A 19539-nucleotide genomic window follows, 5' to 3' on the forward strand; every position below is an offset into this window, starting at 1 on the left:
AGCTCTAGCTTTAAACATCTGGAAGATGGAAGTTGCTTTTAATAGGACACTTAAATTAGGAAAGCATTTCCTATTTGGATGATTTTTTAGTTCTCTGTTAGCTGCAACAAGGGGCGTTGGAATTTCATGCCCACACTTGTCTCCATTTTCTGCTTGTCTGTGAAACACAGTTTGGAGATGTTGTCAAGAAGTGATTATATTGTTACACATGCTTTAGAAATGTTATAGTGCATTTTATAGTGGATTTGGATACATTCTACTGCTTTGGATGGGCTGGAAACAAATCTGATGGGAAATTTCCCTGTATACTGCATGCTCACAGCTGGGTGCAGGTCTCACTGCTTCCTTATCCCCATGCAGCTCTTGGGAAATTATCTCTGTTCCTAATACTGCTGAAAAAATTGTCTGCAGAGGAAGTGTTTAAGGTGACAGGAGAACTGTCTGTCTTTCAGGACAATCTCATTCTTCCCATCTGTTTTTGTAAACAGCTGCTGCTGTGGCTGCCTGATGCCACCTGAGGAAGTGGTCTTGAGAAAGGTGTCAGTGTGTTGATCGAAACAAATTCAGCTGCTTTTCAAGCATTTCCAGGAAAAACAGATTTAATATAATGTCAGAAACCAGGATGTCTGAGTGCTTTTTGCACTTCCTTTAACATAACCCTCATCTGAACTGAGGAGCAGCAGGATCAGCCCTGGTAACCTGGCTCTGCTGTTAGATGGACCTTGAGACTGATTATTTCTCTTTTCCCTGGCTTCTTTTTTTCCCTTTTCTGGAAACAACTTGAAAGCAATCCTGCAAACAGCTGTAGTGCAGGGAAGAGATCAGGTTGATTTGTGCTGCTCCTGGCAAGTCACAGCTGGCATTTCTGTGGCCACTTGCAGGGGTTGATGTTTGTGGGGACAGGTGAGCGTGAGCTGCAGACAGACCTGGTGGCTTCTTGCCTGTGGCTGCTGCTGGGACAGACCCCAGCCCACCTGTTAAGGGCCAACTGCTGCCCCTGGCCTCTGTTCTAATTAAAAGGTCCCTCTAATTATCAGCAGAGATTAATAAGTTTGTTTAATGCCAAATAACCTTTAAAGAAGCAGCCTCCTTTTGTTCAAAGGAAGCAGGGGTCTAGTGTGCTGCAAAGAGACTGATGGACAGAGCATTGCCCTTTGTTTGGGCTGCTTTAAAGGAGTGTCCTGGGAGATCCGTGGGATTAAGCAGCAGCATTACAGCTGAAGGCTGGGGCACCCTTTCAGTCTGGGAAAACAAAGGTGAGAGACCTTGGAGAAGCCTCACACCCCCCTCTCCACTCCTCTCTCCTCCCAAAGCTCCTGTGGTACATCCAGATCTGAAGATGACTTGTTCTGATGTAATAAAATTTGATTTTAATAGAACCAAGGGCTCAAACATGACGTGATCCTGCTGTACAGAGTATTTTATTCTTTCCCTCCAATGTGTTTTCAATGAAAATAGTGATGGGCAGAAGGGAATTCTATCCCTTACTGCTGATGGAAGTCAGTACTGATGCTCTGACAGATCTGCAGCAGCAGTAGGACCAGGGCAAAAGTCCAGATCTCTTGGCAAAAGATTTTATTTAATACACAAAATGCCACTGTTCTTCAAAATTTGTAACTTTACAGATGGCCACTTTTTAAAATGAGGTGGTTTAAGGGAGGGGAAAAAACCTCCAAAGATTTGCAGTGAAGTCACACACAGAAATTATTAGGGTTTGACTATTTAATTCAAGAAAAACCTATCAATATTTAATGATGGAGAATTAGGATAACAATCTTTGTAGCTTTCTAAAATTTATGATTCTCCCATTTTGGCTCTAAAGTATGAAAAGCGACCCTGTTCCACTGCTCTCAAGGAGATGTGTTGCTGTGATTTTATTCTAGCCATGAAGATATTCCTGAAGAGATTGCATATTCCCATCATGCACATTAATTTAGTGGGAGGCACTGCTCTGTTTTATGGGGTGGAAGAAAAATCCACATTTGTTTTGAGTGTCTGTTAGGTAGAATTCAGTTAAGGTGAAGCGTAAAGCAGATTGAAGAGTTATCAACCAGCAGGTGCCATTAATAGGAAATTGTGCTGATTTTATTCAGTATTTTTCCTTATTTGCAATAAAATGACTGCAGTTACAGTTAAATTGTACTGAATAGATGTAAAAGAGGGAAATATGTATGTGGCTTGTCAGAGTTCAGCCCCCTCCTTGGTGTGAAGGGAGACAGTGGAATGGTGCATCAGCTTTCAGAACTGTGGCTGCCCCAGCCCTGCCTCTCTGTCACTCCCTGTTTTTCAGAGAAAAATGGACATGTTGGAGAGGGAATGGACCTTTAGTTTGTTGGAACTGGGAGCCACATCATTTTTTCCCCCTCAAACAGAGAGAAATCATAAATGACTTGAAGTAAATAATGTCCATTTCTCTCCGTTTGCCTTCAGTCTCAGTTTTTTGAGAAGTTATCTGTGAAGGAATGGTCTCTCACATAATTTACTGTGACATAATTTCTCCATACTAATTTGTCCAATAAACATGCATTAAGGCTGATACCTCCCTGTGGGGGTGAATGGCTTACTCTGGATTCTGCAGCTCACAATGGGTTGGAGGGACATTACTACCTGCATCCTAAAGCATTAATTCCCTGTCTGATTTAACTCCCTGTGCTGGTACAGGTTTCCCCTCCACAGCTGGCTTTTTCAAGTGTAGGATTGTGTTACAAAATGAAGGCTCTTCCCTTCCTTGCATGAACTTGGGGAGTTGATTATAGGATGTGTGTCTGTCTCATAATTTGTGGGCAGCGGCTGCAGCGGAACAGATTGCTAAGAGAGCAGTTCTGGTGAATTGAAATGAGAAGTGGAGATTTAAATACAGCCTTTGCAGGGTTAAAACCACTCTTCCTGGCATCTTGATAATGAGTGGCCTTGGCTGTGGCAGCCCCACTCTACACCAGTACCACCAGACCTACTGCATGGAGTTGAAATATTCTGAGTTTGGTTGTATTTGCTCAGCTCTGTGGTAGAAGCTTATCAGCCAGAGCAAATATTTCCCATTACATCACCCACCTTTTTCAACTGCAATATTCACAATTATCAAATTAGAGCTTTTCATATTCAAGAGGAGAATATGCAAAGACAAACTAAATGAGTCAATTAACACAGCAGTTGTCTTATCGCTGAGCTGGAGAGAGTAATAAAATAGAAACATTGTCAATATTTTGGTCCTGAACTATCACGGAGGTATTGACACGCAGCAGAAATACACTATTGACTCTCTTTGTCTCTTATTTTCTTTGAGTAAAGTGTTTGGCCACAAACTTGATGCATTTTTCTACCAGATTTAGTGAGTGTGGGATGCATCCACTTTCTATCCCTGCCAGCTGATTGCCAATTTATTTCAGGTCAAAGAATGTGCAGCTTGCTGCAAGGTAGTTTGAAACAGCATCTTTATTCTCACAGCTCACATGTTGGCCAGTTTCATTTGTTTTGTTCTGTGCCCTCCAGGCATGCAATATAATCTTTCAACTGGTTGTTAGCACCAAATGGTCTGGGTTTTAGCTGGTTTGCTGCAGGCAAAGTCCAGTAGGAAGCCCAGCAGGGCTCGTGTTCCTACTTTGCATGAGTTGGTCTAATGATATTTTCCCCATTAACATTTGGAAGAAAGATCTAATCTGTTGGGGCTGGGGGGAGAAGTCTGTCTCAGGGCTGTCAGTAGGGAGATAATTGCTAATCAGGGCTGGACCACCAGCTAGCATGGCAGCAATGCCTGGAATGTGTTGAAGAACATGTGTTTTGTTGGGTTGAAACAGCGTTTGGGTGCCACGAGGTTACTTAACAGCCCTATTCCTTTAACAGGTCTCCGTGTAAGTGGGCTCCATGGAGCACAGATCAGAGACACTGAGAGAAGTATGTGCCAGCCCTGTCAATGCTTGGACTGAGGGAATCTCTGAGGCTGCTTGGCTTTTATTCGTGTTTATTAATGCTCACTGGTCTCCTTCAGATTTCTCTCCCTCCTCCTCCCTCGCCCCCTTTTCCCTTTTTTTACTACTTTGGGTTTAATTTGGGAAGGGGGGAGGTTAGTTGCAGGGATTTGGCTTTGGGCAGGCAGGATTTTCTCCCATGACTCTCAGCATGGGGAGACTCGGATCAATTCCCTATCCTGTGTTCAGCTGGACACTGGGCTGTGCTGTGTGTTGATCAAGAAATCCCCTCCTGTTTTGTAGCACATAACGCATTCATTTCAGCCACTGAACCTAAATTACTGTTTTGCTTTTCTTTCTTTTTTGATGAAACGGTAAGAACTCTTTTTCTATAGGGATGAAGTTAGTTTATCCGTGCTAATGCTTTGATTTTTTTTCCCTTTTTTCTCTCTCTGCCACAGTAGGTAACCAGTTAGGGGCCCTGGTACATCAAAGGTAAGCAGTGGGTTATGTTTTATTATTTATTGATCAATTCTAATTGTTTATTGATCCACCATCTGTAGTAGTGTTAGAAAGTCAGAGGTTGAGAATGTGGAAAAACTGTCAGCTTGGGTTTTCTACAGCCTGGCTTGTTTGTTCTGAGGAAAAAAGAGGAGTTGATGTGAAACTTGGATTTGGTCTCTGCAAATCTGCAGGACTGAAAAAAAGAAATTCTCTCTCCTTTCCCTTCCCCTGCCCTGGCAGGGGCAAGACAGAAAAAGTGAGAAAAGATCTGGCATTTTGGTGAAAGGTGGAACTATGAAACAGACACGTGTAACTGTTGTTGTTGTCATTATTTAGTTTTGTTGATGTAAAATGACCTGGGATGACTCCTTTGTCAAAGATGGTTTGGGAAGACTGAAGCAAGTAGGAGTTGTCATCCAGCATGTCTCAGCATCTAATAAAAATGTAAAATTCTCAGTTTTTCTCAAATCCTGCTCTTGAGAATTTTCTGTGTTGGTTTGAAGGGAGGAACATTTCTAAAGCTGGATTAGCCTGAAGGTGAATGGTAGTGCCTTTCCATCCTAACCAGCTGTTTGGGGCCTCAGCAGAAGGGACAGACAATGTGCATGAAGGCTGTAGAACCTTAAATTTTTAATGGCTAAGCTAAAGCTAATGTCCTACCAGAGCATCCCAGAAAGGGGATAGGCAGTTTGAGTACTTATCTGCAACTTAGCTAATCGAGTCTAATATGTATTTTACACCTTTCCTGACTGATCTAAAGCAAAAAAATGGGAATATTTTAATACACCTCCCTACAAAACCTGCATTGAACTTACTGTGCAGGTGTTTTATTGCTTTTGGGATTGCTGAGCCAGTTGTATGTAATGCATATTTGCAAATTCCACATTCATGGTGTTGTGTTTTCTCTAAGACAGAAAAAGCTAAACAAAAAAAAAAACCAATCCAAGTTAATTTCTTTCTACTTCACTATGGTCATTTCTTAGGAAACTGCTTTGAGTAATTTGTTTTGAAAATGTCCAAAGAGCAATAGGTATGGAAGTCTAGAGATAATAAGAATTCAGAGGATAATTGAAGACAATCTTTATTAATTCCAAGGAAAAGAATGATAAGGACAAGCAAGTGAAAAGGAGTCCCAAACCACCAGACCTGTGAATATCAGAAGGGGGATTGATGTCAGGACTGGCTGTGGTTGGTGTCTCCTGGGAAGAGAATGTCCAGAAGCTCTGGGCAGACCCTGCTGCTTGGAAGGTCCAGGCTCAGTGATGAGGAAACTTTGTGGGTTTTTTGTTAAATCTGTCTGGAGCAAGAATGACAGAAGGAGCTTCTTCCATCAGCTCCATTCAAGGTACCAGAGACAGACTGGAAATGGATCCAGCATAGGAGGAATTGTGTGACCATCAGAGATCCCTTCCAAAACAAATAATTTTGACAGTGATGTGCTTTTACTTGTGTGTGCAGAGCCCCTGTGCTGAGCCCAGGCTTCATGGCAGGGCTGTAGTTTCCTCCAAATTGTTCTTTGTAATGACTTTGGGGTTTTCTTCCCTGTTCTTTTCTTTTCTTTTCTTTTCTTTTCTTTTTTAGGGCTGTAATAACAGAAGAGTTCAAAGTGCCTGATAAAATGGTTGGATTTAGTAAGTACCTTGGATGCTTTTGATGCTTCTTGATGTGTTTCCTGTGCAGGAATGCTGTTGATTCTGACACAATTTTTTGTGTTTATTAGCCTTGGATAAGTGTTGTTTAATGCTGTCTTCATGGGGAACAGAGGATCTGTGTTTAAAATCCAGATGCAAACTTCATGGAAAAGCTTGGTGTCTCAGTAATAAGAGCAAGAATGTTTGGTACAAGTTCCTGGGCATTTTAGTGATTTTCTCTTTTAAATTCCCATTAGCACAGTACATAAGTCAAAAGTGACTTAATTTCCCTTCATTGCAACATTTTACTTTGAGTATGCAAAACTGTGAGTGTTGAGGAAGAAAAACAACATTTAAATGTTAAAATATTAGTTGACCAAAGGCAAGTTAAACAGAATTTTAAATTCCTCACACATTTGCTGCAGGGAAACAACCAGACCAGAGTTTTTCCTAGATTTGCATTCCTGATGCTGTTCTCTTTCAAGCTTGATCCTAATTTCTCTCTTCCTCTTAATGATCATTACTCTGGCTTTCAATGGCACCTCCTGCTGATGTGTTACTGCAGTGATTGCATAGACTCTTCCACTGCTGCCTCTCTGTGTATCCCTTCCAATTTGATATATGGAGAGTAAAGAGGAAAATAACAGGCCCTGCTAATTACCCCATAGTGCGCCAAGTTTTGTCCCGACTCTGTAAGACTGGAACTCAAATTCCTGCAGAGGAAAAGCTCCCTCCTCTCCTGCCAAACCTCTTCATTTGTCACTCCTGGTGCTACACATGGAGCCCTGGGAGAGGGGAGCTTGCAGGCATCATCTCTGTTTCTCACACTGATTCAGGGGGGGATGCAGCCCCACAGATGAGATGCTTCTTTGGGAGCATCCTGAGCCAGGAATGCCTGGTTGACTCAAAGCTTTGCTGTTTCTGCAGTCTGGGAAGGGTAGGAATGGTGGTTGGCACAGCCTGTGCTCTGGGTGTCTTGTTGTGAAACAGCAATTTAACTCTGAGAGTTAAGGGAGAGGGATATTTGTGTTCCCTGGAGGTTGATAGAGCATTTCAGGATGTGGTTCTGGCTGAGTGCAGACAGCCAAATAGCATGTCCATTCAAAAATGGCAGTAAAATAGGAATTATAAAGAAACAAGTCTTTACCTTCTTTAGTACTCCAAATAACTGGCTTATTGGTTCAGACTGAACAAAATGTACTTAAATTACTCTCCTAGCATCATCCAGACTAGTGCCTTATTTCTTTCATGCTTATTTCTTTCCATTCCTGTGCAAGAAAGGCTTTTTTGTTTTGTTTTTCCAAGCAAATAGAATAACCTTCAGCAGTATTTTAATGTTTTTCTGCTATGATAAATTTGGTCATGCTGTGGATGCTCTTCTGCAATCCTGGAGTCAAACTGTTCCTTTATAAAAAGCTGCAGCAGAGTAAAAGGGGAAGGTGCTCTGCAGTTTCCAGGAAAAGCAGTTTGTTCTGATGCTTGTTGCACTCATTGCAGTAATCGGCAGGGGAGGAGAACAGATCTCACGGATCCAGATAGAGTCTGGCTGCAAAATTCAAATTGCTCCAGGTAAGGCCCTCTTTGTGTGGTGGGTGAGCAGGTTTTGATGTCAGAGGGTGTTGTGTCCATTAGATCAGGCACTTTCCATGCTCAGGGTGTGTTATCACCATTAACATGGATACACAGCCATGGGAGAGCTGTTGTGGGACCCACCTCCCAGGCAGGGTAGAGAACAGGTTGGCCAGGTGGTTTGGGGAATGGAGCACTGAGGGAGCTGCCTTTAACCAGCAGATGGTTGGAGAGCAAATCAACAATCCATGTTGTTCTCAGACCTGAAGCTGCTGGGTTTTCTCACTTTGCTCAGCTCTGTGGTTTGCCTCTGACTGGTGTGGTCAGCTCCAGCTCCTGGCAGAGGGCATTTCAGCAGGGTTGGCAGCAGCTTTCCATACAGCTTGCTTTGCATCATAAAAATGAGACATTCATCCAAATGGGATCATTTGGTGCCAATTTGCTTTGGGGAAGACTGTGCTGTTCCCTGCTGATCAATGTTATCTGAGTTTTTACCCTTCCCTTTAATTGGTGAGGAAGGGTTTAAAAGAATGCAGACATCCAGTAAATAATTTAAAATATGTTGATCCTGGATGTCTTTGAATTCTTTAGCATGCTATGTGTGCAGGTGGGTGGTGCTTCATGGTCACTGAAATAGCTGCCAGATTTTTAATTCCACGTATCACAAGTTTTTCTCCTTGTTTCCTTTGCAGACAGTGGTGGGATGCCTGAGAGGCCCTGTGTACTCACTGGGACACCAGAGAGCATTGAGTGAGTTCTGACTTCATTTCTCTCCCTTTTCCTTCTTTCTCTTCTCCCTAATGCTGTGCTCTGTCAGTGGTGCTACTTGGTTGTTAGCCACACCAGCAAATGTTGGCCTAGAGAAACTTGAGGGTCTCTGGAGCATAGAACCTCTTGGTCTGATGCTTTAAACTGTGCACCTCAAAGGCTTTTTTTCCACTTGCAGTTTGACTCCTCTGCAGAAATTTCCTTGGAATTCCCCTCCTCAGGGTGAGGTTGCTCTTAGGGCACCTAGGATGCAGTTTAGTAACTGCAGCTTTCCAGGATACTGAGCTAAGCTCTTGAAGGGCACTTCTCTTCTCCCCTTCGCTTCCCCACTCCTATTGAGATGAGCATCCTTCCAGCTGAACAAGGGCTGCATGAGGCCTCCAAAGCCTGTGGGTGCCACTCCAGGATACCCTGGAGCTGTTGGTGTTGTTGCAGAGGAGCATGAGGCCCACTGGGTGCTTGTCTCTGCATTGCTGCCAACAAGAAGCAAAGGACTGAACCCAAGTCTTGATTCTCTGCTCCTTGCATGGTAGAGACACGTGGCCAGCCAGCAGGGATTTCTATCTTTAGACCTATAGAAACTTTAGGGACAGTGTTTCCTCCCTCCCCCTTCCCAGGAGCTGAGTTTGAGACTCTCACAAACCAGTTGAGGACCTCCTGCTGGAACTGGATCCAGGATCCTCAGGCTTACAGGAACACACTTAACATATGGAGCTGCTCTTTCTCTCCCCAGCCTTTGGGTAGGTGGGTTTTTTAAAATCCATCTGGAAATCTTTGAGTTGCGTTTGAAAATACATTGGTGCAAAGATTGTCTCTCTAAAGAGAAGACACTCATCATCCTTCCATTCCTAAAGAGATCTAAGGGTACTTAAATCTCCTTATTCTACCATAATACTGCAAGCAGTGAGCCCCAACAAATATAATTGGCAAACTCATAGGGCAGGCAGTGTATTCTTGCTGATATTGAGGTGGTTTTCCCCCTTTAGCAAAGGATATTTAAGAACAGGAGCAAAATAGTAAAAAGCTGGGATGCTTCATGAGATGCAGTTGTGGGAAAATGGGGGAGAAGTGTAGTTAAAACTTTGTGGTTCTGAAATAAGCAGTTAAAGGTAGTCATGTCCAATGCTGTCTTTAAATAAAATACGAGTAAATCTTAAGTGAGACTTAAGTTAAATTTGTGAAACAGAACATGGACATGGAATTAATTGAAATTTAATTTAATTTTGTGGTAAAATTCTTGACAAATTGGTTGTTTGCACTGTTTTTTTCAGGCTACTTGTAGAAAAAGAAAATTAAGTAAGGAAGCCATTCTAAGTGTCAGACTTCTTTGAGAAGGGTTTTGTGAGGAATGTTTTCATTAGTTATATCCAGTGACAAACTTATAGGGTTAATTTCCAAGTGACCCCTTCTGATCTGAAATATGTTGTGTATTAACTGTTGTGGTCTCTATATTGTCACTAAAAAAACTTTGCACAAAATATGAAGGCAGATAAGTAAAATGTCCCAGGACTTTTCCAGAACATTTGAAGCAGGCTTCCAGAAATTCCACCTTTTCCCTTTTGTTGTGAGAAAGTCAAGGGCAAGCAGTGCTCTGCTCTGAGTGCAGCCTCAGAGCACCATCCCCTGAGATGCCCTGGGGGAATGTCTGCTTGAAGGGATGAGTTTGTACTGGTTCTTCAACTCTCCAGAGAGAATTCAGTCATCCTTAGGGTGCCTGATATGGCTTGGTGTGAGGTGGAGAGAGGGGAAGGTGCTGCATTAGGCTGTCAGGGAACCAGTGAATTTCTTCTGCTTTCAGAAGGGTTTTGGGACAAGGGCAGGAATGGGATGTGCTGGTATAGGAGTCTTCAAGAGGAAGGGAAACCCTGTCAGTTAGCTCTGACATGCTAAAGAATTTAGAGAAGGGATCTTTAATCTCCCAAATGCTTCTTTGTGTGTCTCTTCTCACCAGGAGTAGAAGAACCCAGTCTTTCACTGGTGGCTGCTGCAGTATCCCTGCCTTGCTTCGTGGTGTAGCTTCAGCACCTACTGCTTGGAGCAGAGGCTGTGTTAGGACAGTGTTCTGGTGCTGCTGGTAAGAGCAGGTAGAGAAGAGCAAAGCAGTTGCCTGTGACTGATCAGAGAATGGTTAATCCATGGGCTGTGTTAGTATCAGAGCAGTGTGTGTCTTTTTGTCTTGACTGAGAAGGAGACCAGAGCTTGAGTTTTATTATTGTGTATGTGTTAGAAAAGTTAAAACCTAGAGCATCTTCATTTGAAGCAAGCATCCCAAATGCTGTAGTTCAACTATGGTCCTTAACTTCCTAAGAGGTCAGAGCATGCTGCTGCTCTTCCTTTTCTCTTCCCCTTCAAAAATCAAACTGCTTATAAGTAATCATGATAGGGGAAAATAGACATCAAAGAGTTTATTAAAAAAAAAAGGGCAAACATTGTGCTGACTGGTTTCCTCCATCTTTCCACTTCTCCTCTCCATTCCGATGGTTCCTGGTCTCTTGGTCACGTGGAGCAATGTTGTCTAATGGTTGTTTCCCTCGATTCTTTTCCCAAGACAAGCAAAACGGCTTCTGGGGCAGATTGTAGATCGCTGTCGCAACGGACCTGGTTTTCACAACGATGTTGATGGCAACAGTACCATTCAGGAGATTTTGATCCCGGCATCCAAAGTGGGTCTAGTCATCGGCAAAGGAGGTGAAACAATAAAACAGTTGCAGGTGCGCAAGATGCATTTCCTTGAGGGCTCTCTTCCCTACTGCAGCTTCTCTAGATCCACTGGAACAGGCTGAAATGGAGAGCCTTGAATGCTCTAACCTTCTCCAGCAGGGACTACTCTTCTGCCTTCGGAGATTGGACTCAAATCCAATCTCGTGTTACAAAATCAGTGTGGCCCCAGCTACACAAGTAGTGGAGTTTTGCCAGAACTGCGACAGAAACCCTTGTGCTGTAGATAACACTTGGTGTGTGCTGTTCAGGAGGGGATCCCTGTAGCCAAGGAAGGGCCATGTCTGCTCTGCTCTGCAGTATTTTAATGCCAGCCACACTCTTGTAGAGTGCTCTGCTTCTCTTTTGTTGCTGGTCTGTGGTAAAGCTGCCATATGTCATCTTTTTTTCTCATCCCACCCCTTTCTAATTAAGTGTTGTGTTATGTATAAACTGTGTTCCTGGACGTTCTTTATTCCTCCATCTGGTACAAGTTTTTAAAGAATAGAAGGTTATAGCAAAACACCTAGGGTCAAAAATGGAGGGGTTTTGAGTGCCCTTATTAGACCTCTGTCATATAGTTTGGAGGCTGGTCACTTAATAACTGTTACATGCAGACAGCTACACATATTGGAAAGGGCTGGAAGGTCAGCAGTTGAGGTGGAGGGGGTTGTTCTTGCAAGGATTTCAGCTATTTGAGAACCTCAGGAGCAGTGCGGTTTCTGGCAGTCCTTTACACTCTAGGACTGTTCCTGAATTTGTGCATTCTATAGCGGTGCTGGTTTGACCTTCATAATGTTTAATAACCAAAATCTAGTCCCTTGTTTTAGGGACTCTGCTTAGAAAATTGCTCTGTGCTTTTTCTTCAGGAGCGAACAGGTGTGAAAATGATTATGATCCAAGATGGTCCTTTGCCTACTGGAGCAGATAAACCTCTCCGTATTACTGGAGATGCATTTAAAGTACAGGTATGTAACAAAAGCAAACTGGTTCCCCAAGAGAACTGAGGAGAAATTCAAACCTGACTGTATTTGTGAGCACCTAATGGAGTCAAATCCAACTGTAAATGTAATAATCTTTCCTGGCTTTGTTTGTTCTGTAAGGTTGAGTGGAGCAAGTTAAAACAGCAGAGTTTGTTTTACAGCATGACTTAGGAGCTGTCACTCCATAAATAGTGCACATGGGTAGGAGTAGAGATGAGGGGGAGGGTTTGGAGAAAGTAGTTTTGAAATGCTTTCCAGAATGTGACAAAAAATCAAAAAGAGCTCTGTGTCACTCAAGCAAATGGGTTCTTAGTGACTGAATCACGTTTGAGACAGCAAACCTTTCACAAAATTACCTCAGACAGCCAATCGACGCAGGTAATTAAAAACCAATCCCACAACAACTCCTGAAACCAAGGGGTTTGCTTAGTATTGGTGCCTCAGTCTCCTTGTGCCAGGGTTCTGCAGATGTGGATGTACCTATGGTTTGGAGAAAATCCCCATCAGCTGCAGACTGGGGGATTGCAGTGTGATGGGAGCACCTGAATTAGAGCATTAAAGTTCAGCCACAGCCTGTTCCACTTCTCAGCAAGTGCCTTTCATAACTTGCTAAGTACTTAAATCTAGCTTAGCATTCCTGTCTCCAATAGAAGAAGTTCTGTTTCATAGGATCTCCCTAATCATAAATTACTGCAACAGTTGATGTTGCTCAGGCATAGTGTTTGGGTAGTATTTTTCAAAGCTCTTATTGCAAGTTTTAGAGTTAATTTTTTTTTCTCTCTGAAATTCTTACTGTGGAGGTATCACTGTGCAAAAGGAGTTTAAAGACAGTCTGGCTACTTCTAACTAAATCATACTCTCAGTGCTGCCACTTCCCAGGTGGCTTCTGCTGTGCAAGATTTGCTGTTGTCACATCTTCCATTCAAGGAAACATGGAGACTGCACAGGCTGGAAGATCTTTGAGGCACTTATGGCTGAGCACACTCAGGAAGTGTTTAAGAAGTGTGATGAATCCTTGGGTTTGGTGGGATTCTGTGGATGCTGCAACAGTGTTTCTTAACTTCCTCAAATCCTTCTGAAATGTCTCCATCACCCATATTTCTGTCTTGGCATCTCTGAAATGTCTTTGAGTTGCTTCTTTCTGTTAAAAATACTTTGAGGACTTTGGGAAATATGTAAGAATGAAAGGAGAGAGATTCACCACTGTCCTCAAGCTTGGAAATAGAACCAAGTTGTCAAAAGCTTGACTGGTTGTAGAGAGAAACAAATGCTGGGGTTTGACATGCAGGCTTTTTTTATTTTATTGGTGAATACTGTTGGCTAGTTTCCAGGGTAGACTTTCACTAGCTGAGCTTGTGAATGGCCTTGAGTGCTGTCAGTAGGTAGGAAAAATATCCATTTGTCTCAGAAAATGTCTTGCTGGATTGCTGCAGACTTGGGTTTAACTTCTTAGAGTCAGTAAGCTCAGTGGTGCCCAGCAGCCTCTTTGGTATGTGCTCTGTAGCTCTTAGTGGGCATGACCTCTGCCAGCTTCTACCTTATTGTATTGGTGTCAGTTCTGTCAGTAGGAAAGGGCATCCACTTCCAAAGATATTTTAAAAGTTAAAGGACCTTTTTTAAAAAAATGGAGGAGGCAATTGCACCCAAGAAACTGCCACCTTGTGTACCTGGCAGGTTTTGTCAGACATAGAAGATGCCCTCAAGAACAGACTGTGGTAAAAGAAATCCTAAATCAGGCTGCTGTTCCTGTCAGCAGATGGAGACCCTCCTGCTTGAAGCCTGACCATTCCCCATGTTGAGGCCCTGACACCAGGAGGGCAAGCAGAAGAATTTGAAGCTAACTGTAACTTCTTTCCCCATGTAGCAAGCGAGGGAAATGGTACTGGAGATCATCCGAGAGAAAGATCAGGCAGACTTCCGAGGCGTGCGCAGTGATTTCAGTGCTAGAATGGGAGGAGGCAGCATAGAGGTACGTTTGCTTCTCAGTGCTCTGCTAACCTCCCTGTGGGATGGGTCCTGGGGGGAGTCATCCAACTGCACTTGTAACCTGTAAGCTTTTTTTTAAATGTGTTGTGTTCTGTTTTTGCCAGAAGAATTGAGTCTGGCTCTGCAAAGAGGAGGAGTTCTCGTGGACTCCCAGATGGCACTTTATAATTGAAGCTGCATTCTTGTAGTGCAGAGTTCATTTAGTGGGGAAGGAATTTGTGGCCACGTGTTTGTTTTTCTCAAGAGATGCGGTTCTGTAGCCTGGAGCTGCCTAACATGGCCCACCCTCAAAGTTAAGAGCATCTCCTTGTAAAATCAGAGTCATTCAGTCTAGTTCTCTGCACTTTCATACTCCTTTGCCTTTCCCATCAGGTCTCTGTGCCCAGGTATGCTGTTGGAATTGTGATAGGAAGAAATGGAGAAATGATCAAAAAGATTCAGAATGATGCTGGAGTTAGGATTCAATTTAAACCAGGTTTGTGTGAGGATGGAGAGCCGTTGCTTTCTGACCAGTGTTCCACTTTTGGGTTCCAGCAGCCAGGCTTTCCTCATTTACAGGTGCATTGTGTCTCTTTCTGAAACCCATTTAAATGTGATGTGCTGCCTCCTCATGCACTTCCTGGTTTTCAGAGAGTAAGATTACGTACAGCAACATTAGATGTCACAACAGTCATGTCTTGAGTGATAAATAAAATAACAAAAATCTTTTATTTCCTGTTAAAGAATTCTCCTTCAGGACATTAAAGCCTTTGGGGATCAGGAGTTGATTAATTCTGAGTAACTTTCTCTGGGTCCTTGGCTGTCTGATCACCTATCAAAGCTGCCTTTTTTCCTCTTAAAATTATATCAGTCTCTTTCATAGCTTTTTGACATTTGAAAGTGTTTTCTTTTGAGTGTTGTTCCCTCTGCAGTGTGGGCTGGGTTTTGTCTTCTTGCAGTCCAGGGAAGAGGGGCTGAAGGTGGAGGGAAGCAGTAGCTCCTGGGATAGTTCTGTGGTGTGAAAATGCTGCCAGCAGTGTTGGTGCTGGAAAGAGGCTTTTGTTGGTGAGTGGATGTTTTCTGCTTTTAATTGAGTCTCTGCCACCTCTCTCCACAGATGATGGGATTAGCGCAGAAAGAGTCGCGCAGGTCATGGGGCTCCCGGACCGGTGTCAGCACGCAGCACACATCATCAGTGAGCTCATCCTCACGGCACAGGTGGGTCCTGCAAGTGCTCTTTGGCAATGTGGGCTGCATGGAGGGATGGAGGCCAGCTTCTGAGAAGCAGCAGTGTTCAGTTTTCCCTGGTAGGGCACACATGCTGCTGCCCGGTGCTGCTGGGTTCGAGGTTTGATTTTTTATGATGAGGTTCTTTTAATGCAATGTGAGCTAACTGAGCTGTGGGAAGGTCTTTTATTCCCAGGCCTATGAGGCATCATTATAGCTCCACATCTATCTTCTGTTTAGTTGTTAACTTTGGAAACATTGACCTGATGGAATGGAGTCCATCAGCATCAGACAGTGACTGGGGGCTCTGCTTAGACAGCAGAGCACTGCCAGTGCTCAGTGGAGCCTCATCTTCAGCCTCCAGCCCTTTGGTCTGGTGGAGGCACAGGAAGGTGCTGAGTGCTCAGGTATTGTGTCACTGTGCTCTAAGACACACCAACATTGCATTGCACAAGAGCAAGAAAGGTGAAGTACTAGGGCAGACTCTTGAAGGAGGTTGTATATTCCCTTTGCACTATGAGGAATTAAAACTTTAGGCCATTTCAGAAACCTGAGCATAATTTGTCCAACAAGGTCCATAATTTATCCATCTTGATATCTCTTCTAGCCCCAATACCTGGTTTGAATACTTGATTTTGTAACTTGCTGTAATGATTCACTTAAATATTGTGGTCTGTCATGATAGCCTCTGACTGCCTATGGCATTTGCTTTTGGAAAAATCACTTACCCAAAATGGGTATGTCCTTTAAGTGCCTTTGAACTTAAAAGCTTCCTTTGGAAGTTTTGGAAAATGTGCATTTCTGCTGAGTAATTCCACCAGGGTGACACTTGAAAGGGGTGGAAAGCAACTTTTGTGTGTCAGTGCCAAGATCCATTGTTTGCTCTAAAGAGACCCCCATCACAAACTGAAAGTCCTTTAGTAGTTGATGCTTATTTATAGGTTTATTTCAGCAGATGTAAAGGCATGCATTTAAAAATAGAAATACCTTCCTGAATCAGGAAGGCAACCTACATTACTTGGCATCTTTCTAGAACACTTCAAACTCTTGACTGTGAAACTGAGGTCCAGGAATATCTCAATTCAATGCCATTGATTATGAGGGAGTTTAACTGACCTGGCTTTATTTTGTTTTTAATGAGCATTGGTGCCAGCATAAAACCACTGATGCACATGTTTTGGCTTCTCAGGAACGAGATGGCTTTGGGAACTTGGCTGTTGCCAGAGGAAGAGGTCGTGGCCGTGGGGACTGGAGTGTTGGAGCACCTGGGGGCATGCAGGAAATCACCTACACTGTTCCAGCTGACAAGTGTGGCCTTGTTATAGGCAAAGGTGGGTTTGGTGGCTCCAAATGCCACATCTTGCAATCCTTCTCTCTCAGGATGGTCATGTTCTTGCTGCCTGACAGCAAAGCTTTGGGGTTTTCTGTGATTGTAGTGTTTAGTGCCCGGTGAATGCAGCATAGGAATAAGCTGTTGTTGTTGTTGTCTTTGTGGTGTTCTCACTCATAATTGTGTTCTCCAGGCCCTTGTTCACAAGCTGTAAGAGAGGCTCTTAATGCAGAGCTGTCAAATAAGCTTGTTTTATAACAAGCAGCTGGCTGAAAAAAGGCAGGTTCATTTGTGGAGTCTTTTTACAGAGAATTCGTTTGAAGGACAGTTTATCAGGGATAAGCAGAGCAGTCATTTCATGGTGCTGGATTTCTGTGAGAGCTCTGTGAGGAAATGGAAGGTCTCTGGGTGTGCTAATAGCAGGAGCTGCTTCCAGCCCCTGAAGTGTGTGATGAATGAAGTGAAGCAGGAGGATTTCTCTGCCTGTGCTGGCACCTGACCTGGCACAGAAGCCTGGTGCACCTTGTGCCACTTGGCTGAGCGTGTTCACTGCCATGGAGGCCCCTTGGCTGCTTGGTCAGTGGATTTCTCCATGCTCAGGAGATGGATGAGGAGCCATCCTCTCAATCAAAACACCCCTGGTGTTGGCTATGAAACTGAGCCCCAGCAGCAGACTCTGTTTGTCACAGAGCAGGAGCTGCACGTGGGGCAGTGGCAGGACTCAAGGTAGAGCCAGGAGCAGACAAGCTCTGTAGCTCTGAACTGCTGGGATGTGTCTGAGCTCATGCACTGACCTATCTAAGGCAGTGTTTCATTTTTCTATCTGCTTATTTCAGAAAGAATGACATATGCCTGAACTGATGTTTAAGTAATCACAGCTGGCTTTCAGCCTCAGCAGAGAATAGAAGAGGAATAGATAAGCTACAGCAGAAAAGGAGGCAGAGACTTGAGGGCATTGGGCCAAGTTTCAGTGGCTTTGAGTGTTCCTGGCAGGAGGGAGCTTGTGGTGAGACTTGTTGTGGCCTCTCTCCCTCCTGCACATCCCTGCTGTTCCCTGCCATGGGCTGTCCCCACAGCACCCTGAACTCCTGCCCTGTTGGATGACCAGAGACATGGGCAGGTCAGCCCTGTGGCTGCAATTGTTTTCAGATGTTGTTTTTTGCCACAAGCCTGTTCACAAACCTGAAAACTTTTTTTTCAGTATGAAAAACCACCTGCTTTCCCCATTATGCAGAAATTGCAGTGATTATGCTTGTCCTCGCTGAACAGTCCAGTTGGCCAAAAGATCAAGCAAAGTAAATTTTAAGCCCACGAGTGAGACTTACATGTACAGAAAAATCAAATTATAATGAAACTTTATTGCTGTATCCATTAGTCATCTTTAATAAAGGATCAGAAAAGGTCACTTGTTGTTCAGCAGTGCACTGAAGTGGAGCATTTGTGACTACAGAGAGCACTGTGTGCTGAAAAGATAAATGCAGGTAGTGCAGTGAATGTCCCAGCATTCAAGTGCAAGGCCTGGCACAGCCTCACTGGGGGGTGAAGGGTGGCTTTTTACCTTTGTTTCCACAACAGCAAAATAGGGATTCTTACTTGGCCAGATCAGAAGCTTTCTGGAGTGACTAATTACTAGTTGTATGGTGATTTGAGTGCTGGTAGCATTGTAATACCACCTTGTAATCGGTGTTCTCACAGTGCCTGTGCTCTTAGGCTGCTGCAGCCTTCACTTTTGTCAAGTGAGTGATGGCTGTAGCATTGCCTTTTGGGGTCTGGACCAGCATGGATGTGCTGCACTCTCCACACATTGATGCAAGACAGGCAGGTCTTATTTCCACACCCTGCTGCCTGTGGGGCAGTGCAGGGCAGAGGGGATCTTAGTGAGGCTTCCTTAACTGTGACCAATTACAAAACCTTTGCACTCCCTGACAGTTTCTGAGCAGTTTCCAGCTGTTGGGTGTGAGTACAGGAAAGGGCTGTTGGCTTTCTCTGTAAAATCTGGCTGAGGGCTGTGGGCAAGCAGCTTGGTCTTGACATCAGCACCCAAGCAAAGAGTGCTGACCCAAGTGCCCTGAGCACCCAGGTGTGGTGTGTGTGATCTGACCTGGTAAGCACTCGAGAACTTGGCAAAAAAGGGAGGCTGGGAAGTCTCTCAGCTCAATCCTGCAGCATTCATGACTGAAGACCTGATGCCTTTTTCTTGTGACCATCTCAGCTTGGGAGTGTGAGCTTTTAGGAGTTGGCCTGCAGCTCCTGCGCATGGCTTTTCCCCCTGAAGGGTGGGAAGATGCAGCTTTTCTTTCCCAAAGGCCCTGAGGAAGGGTGGAGGCGAGCACCATACACATGTCAAAGTCTGTCTGTGTTTGGTGGTGCTTGGAAACAGCCTCTGACTGCCTGGGCCCCCCTGGATTTCCATGATAAATACAGCAATCCTGACAGATACCGCGCCCGGCCTGGCTCTTGTCAGGCCGGCCTTTGAGCAGGTTTGATTAATTGCTTTAGGATTTCACATCCAGCCGGGAGGGAGGCCGCTCCTGGCTCGCTCCTGCCCCCCATCAGGTGGAAGAATGGAGGGGATGAATGCTCTATAGGCAGGCACCATGTGCCCAGCAGTCACCTCGCCGTGGGGAGGAGATTCCTTCCGGCACCGCGGCTGCGTCACGGCGTTTCCATCCTCTGGAGGGTGGCTTGGCTGGAAGGGAGCACTTCCACCTGTACCAGGCTGCAGGGGGAAGAGCACAAGGGCACTGAGTCCTTCTGGAGTCTCCCACCAAACCTGGAAAGGCAGCTGACTTGTGCTGTGTAGTGTAGAGGAGCTGCTGTAGAAACAGGCCCAACAACCACAGGCTTGGTGCTGAATGCTAAATGGGGCAATGATTTGAAATCTGTATTCTCCTTGCTTCCAGTTTGAGAATGCTTCGATTTTTAATCCCCTTTTGGAAGGAGAAACTAGTCTGCAGTGC

The 19539-nt window shown here is 44.3% G+C and overlaps 1 protein-coding gene across 6 annotated transcripts in view; it reads left to right on the forward strand.

The window, feature by feature from the left end:
- The window catches only part of FUBP3 (far upstream element binding protein 3), a 38696-nt gene that overhangs the window by 9236 nt on the left and 9921 nt on the right, over positions 1-19539 (forward strand). For 3 of the 6 annotated variants that reach the window (XM_058037971.1, XM_058037976.1, XM_058037977.1), the window contains exons 3-13: positions 3841-3891; positions 4367-4400; positions 5991-6040; positions 7538-7609; positions 8302-8359; positions 10926-11088; positions 11944-12042; positions 13922-14026; positions 14416-14518; positions 15140-15240; positions 16439-16580. In XM_058037971.1, coding sequence (XP_057893954.1) covers positions 3841-3891; positions 4367-4400; positions 5991-6040; positions 7538-7609; positions 8302-8359; positions 10926-11088; positions 11944-12042; positions 13922-14026; positions 14416-14518; positions 15140-15240; positions 16439-16580 — 978 coding nt within the window. The remainder of the gene's footprint in view (positions 1-3840; positions 3892-4366; positions 4401-5990; positions 6041-7537; positions 7610-8301; positions 8360-10925; positions 11089-11943; positions 12043-13921; positions 14027-14415; positions 14519-15139; positions 15241-16438; positions 16581-19539) is intronic. The other 3 variants (XM_058037972.1, XM_058037974.1, XM_058037975.1) reach the window with 3 other exon arrangements.

This window comes from Melospiza georgiana, chromosome 20, assembly GCF_028018845.1.
Source record: "Melospiza georgiana isolate bMelGeo1 chromosome 20, bMelGeo1.pri, whole genome shotgun sequence".
Classification (NCBI taxonomy): Eukaryota; Metazoa; Chordata; class Aves; order Passeriformes; family Passerellidae; genus Melospiza; species Melospiza georgiana.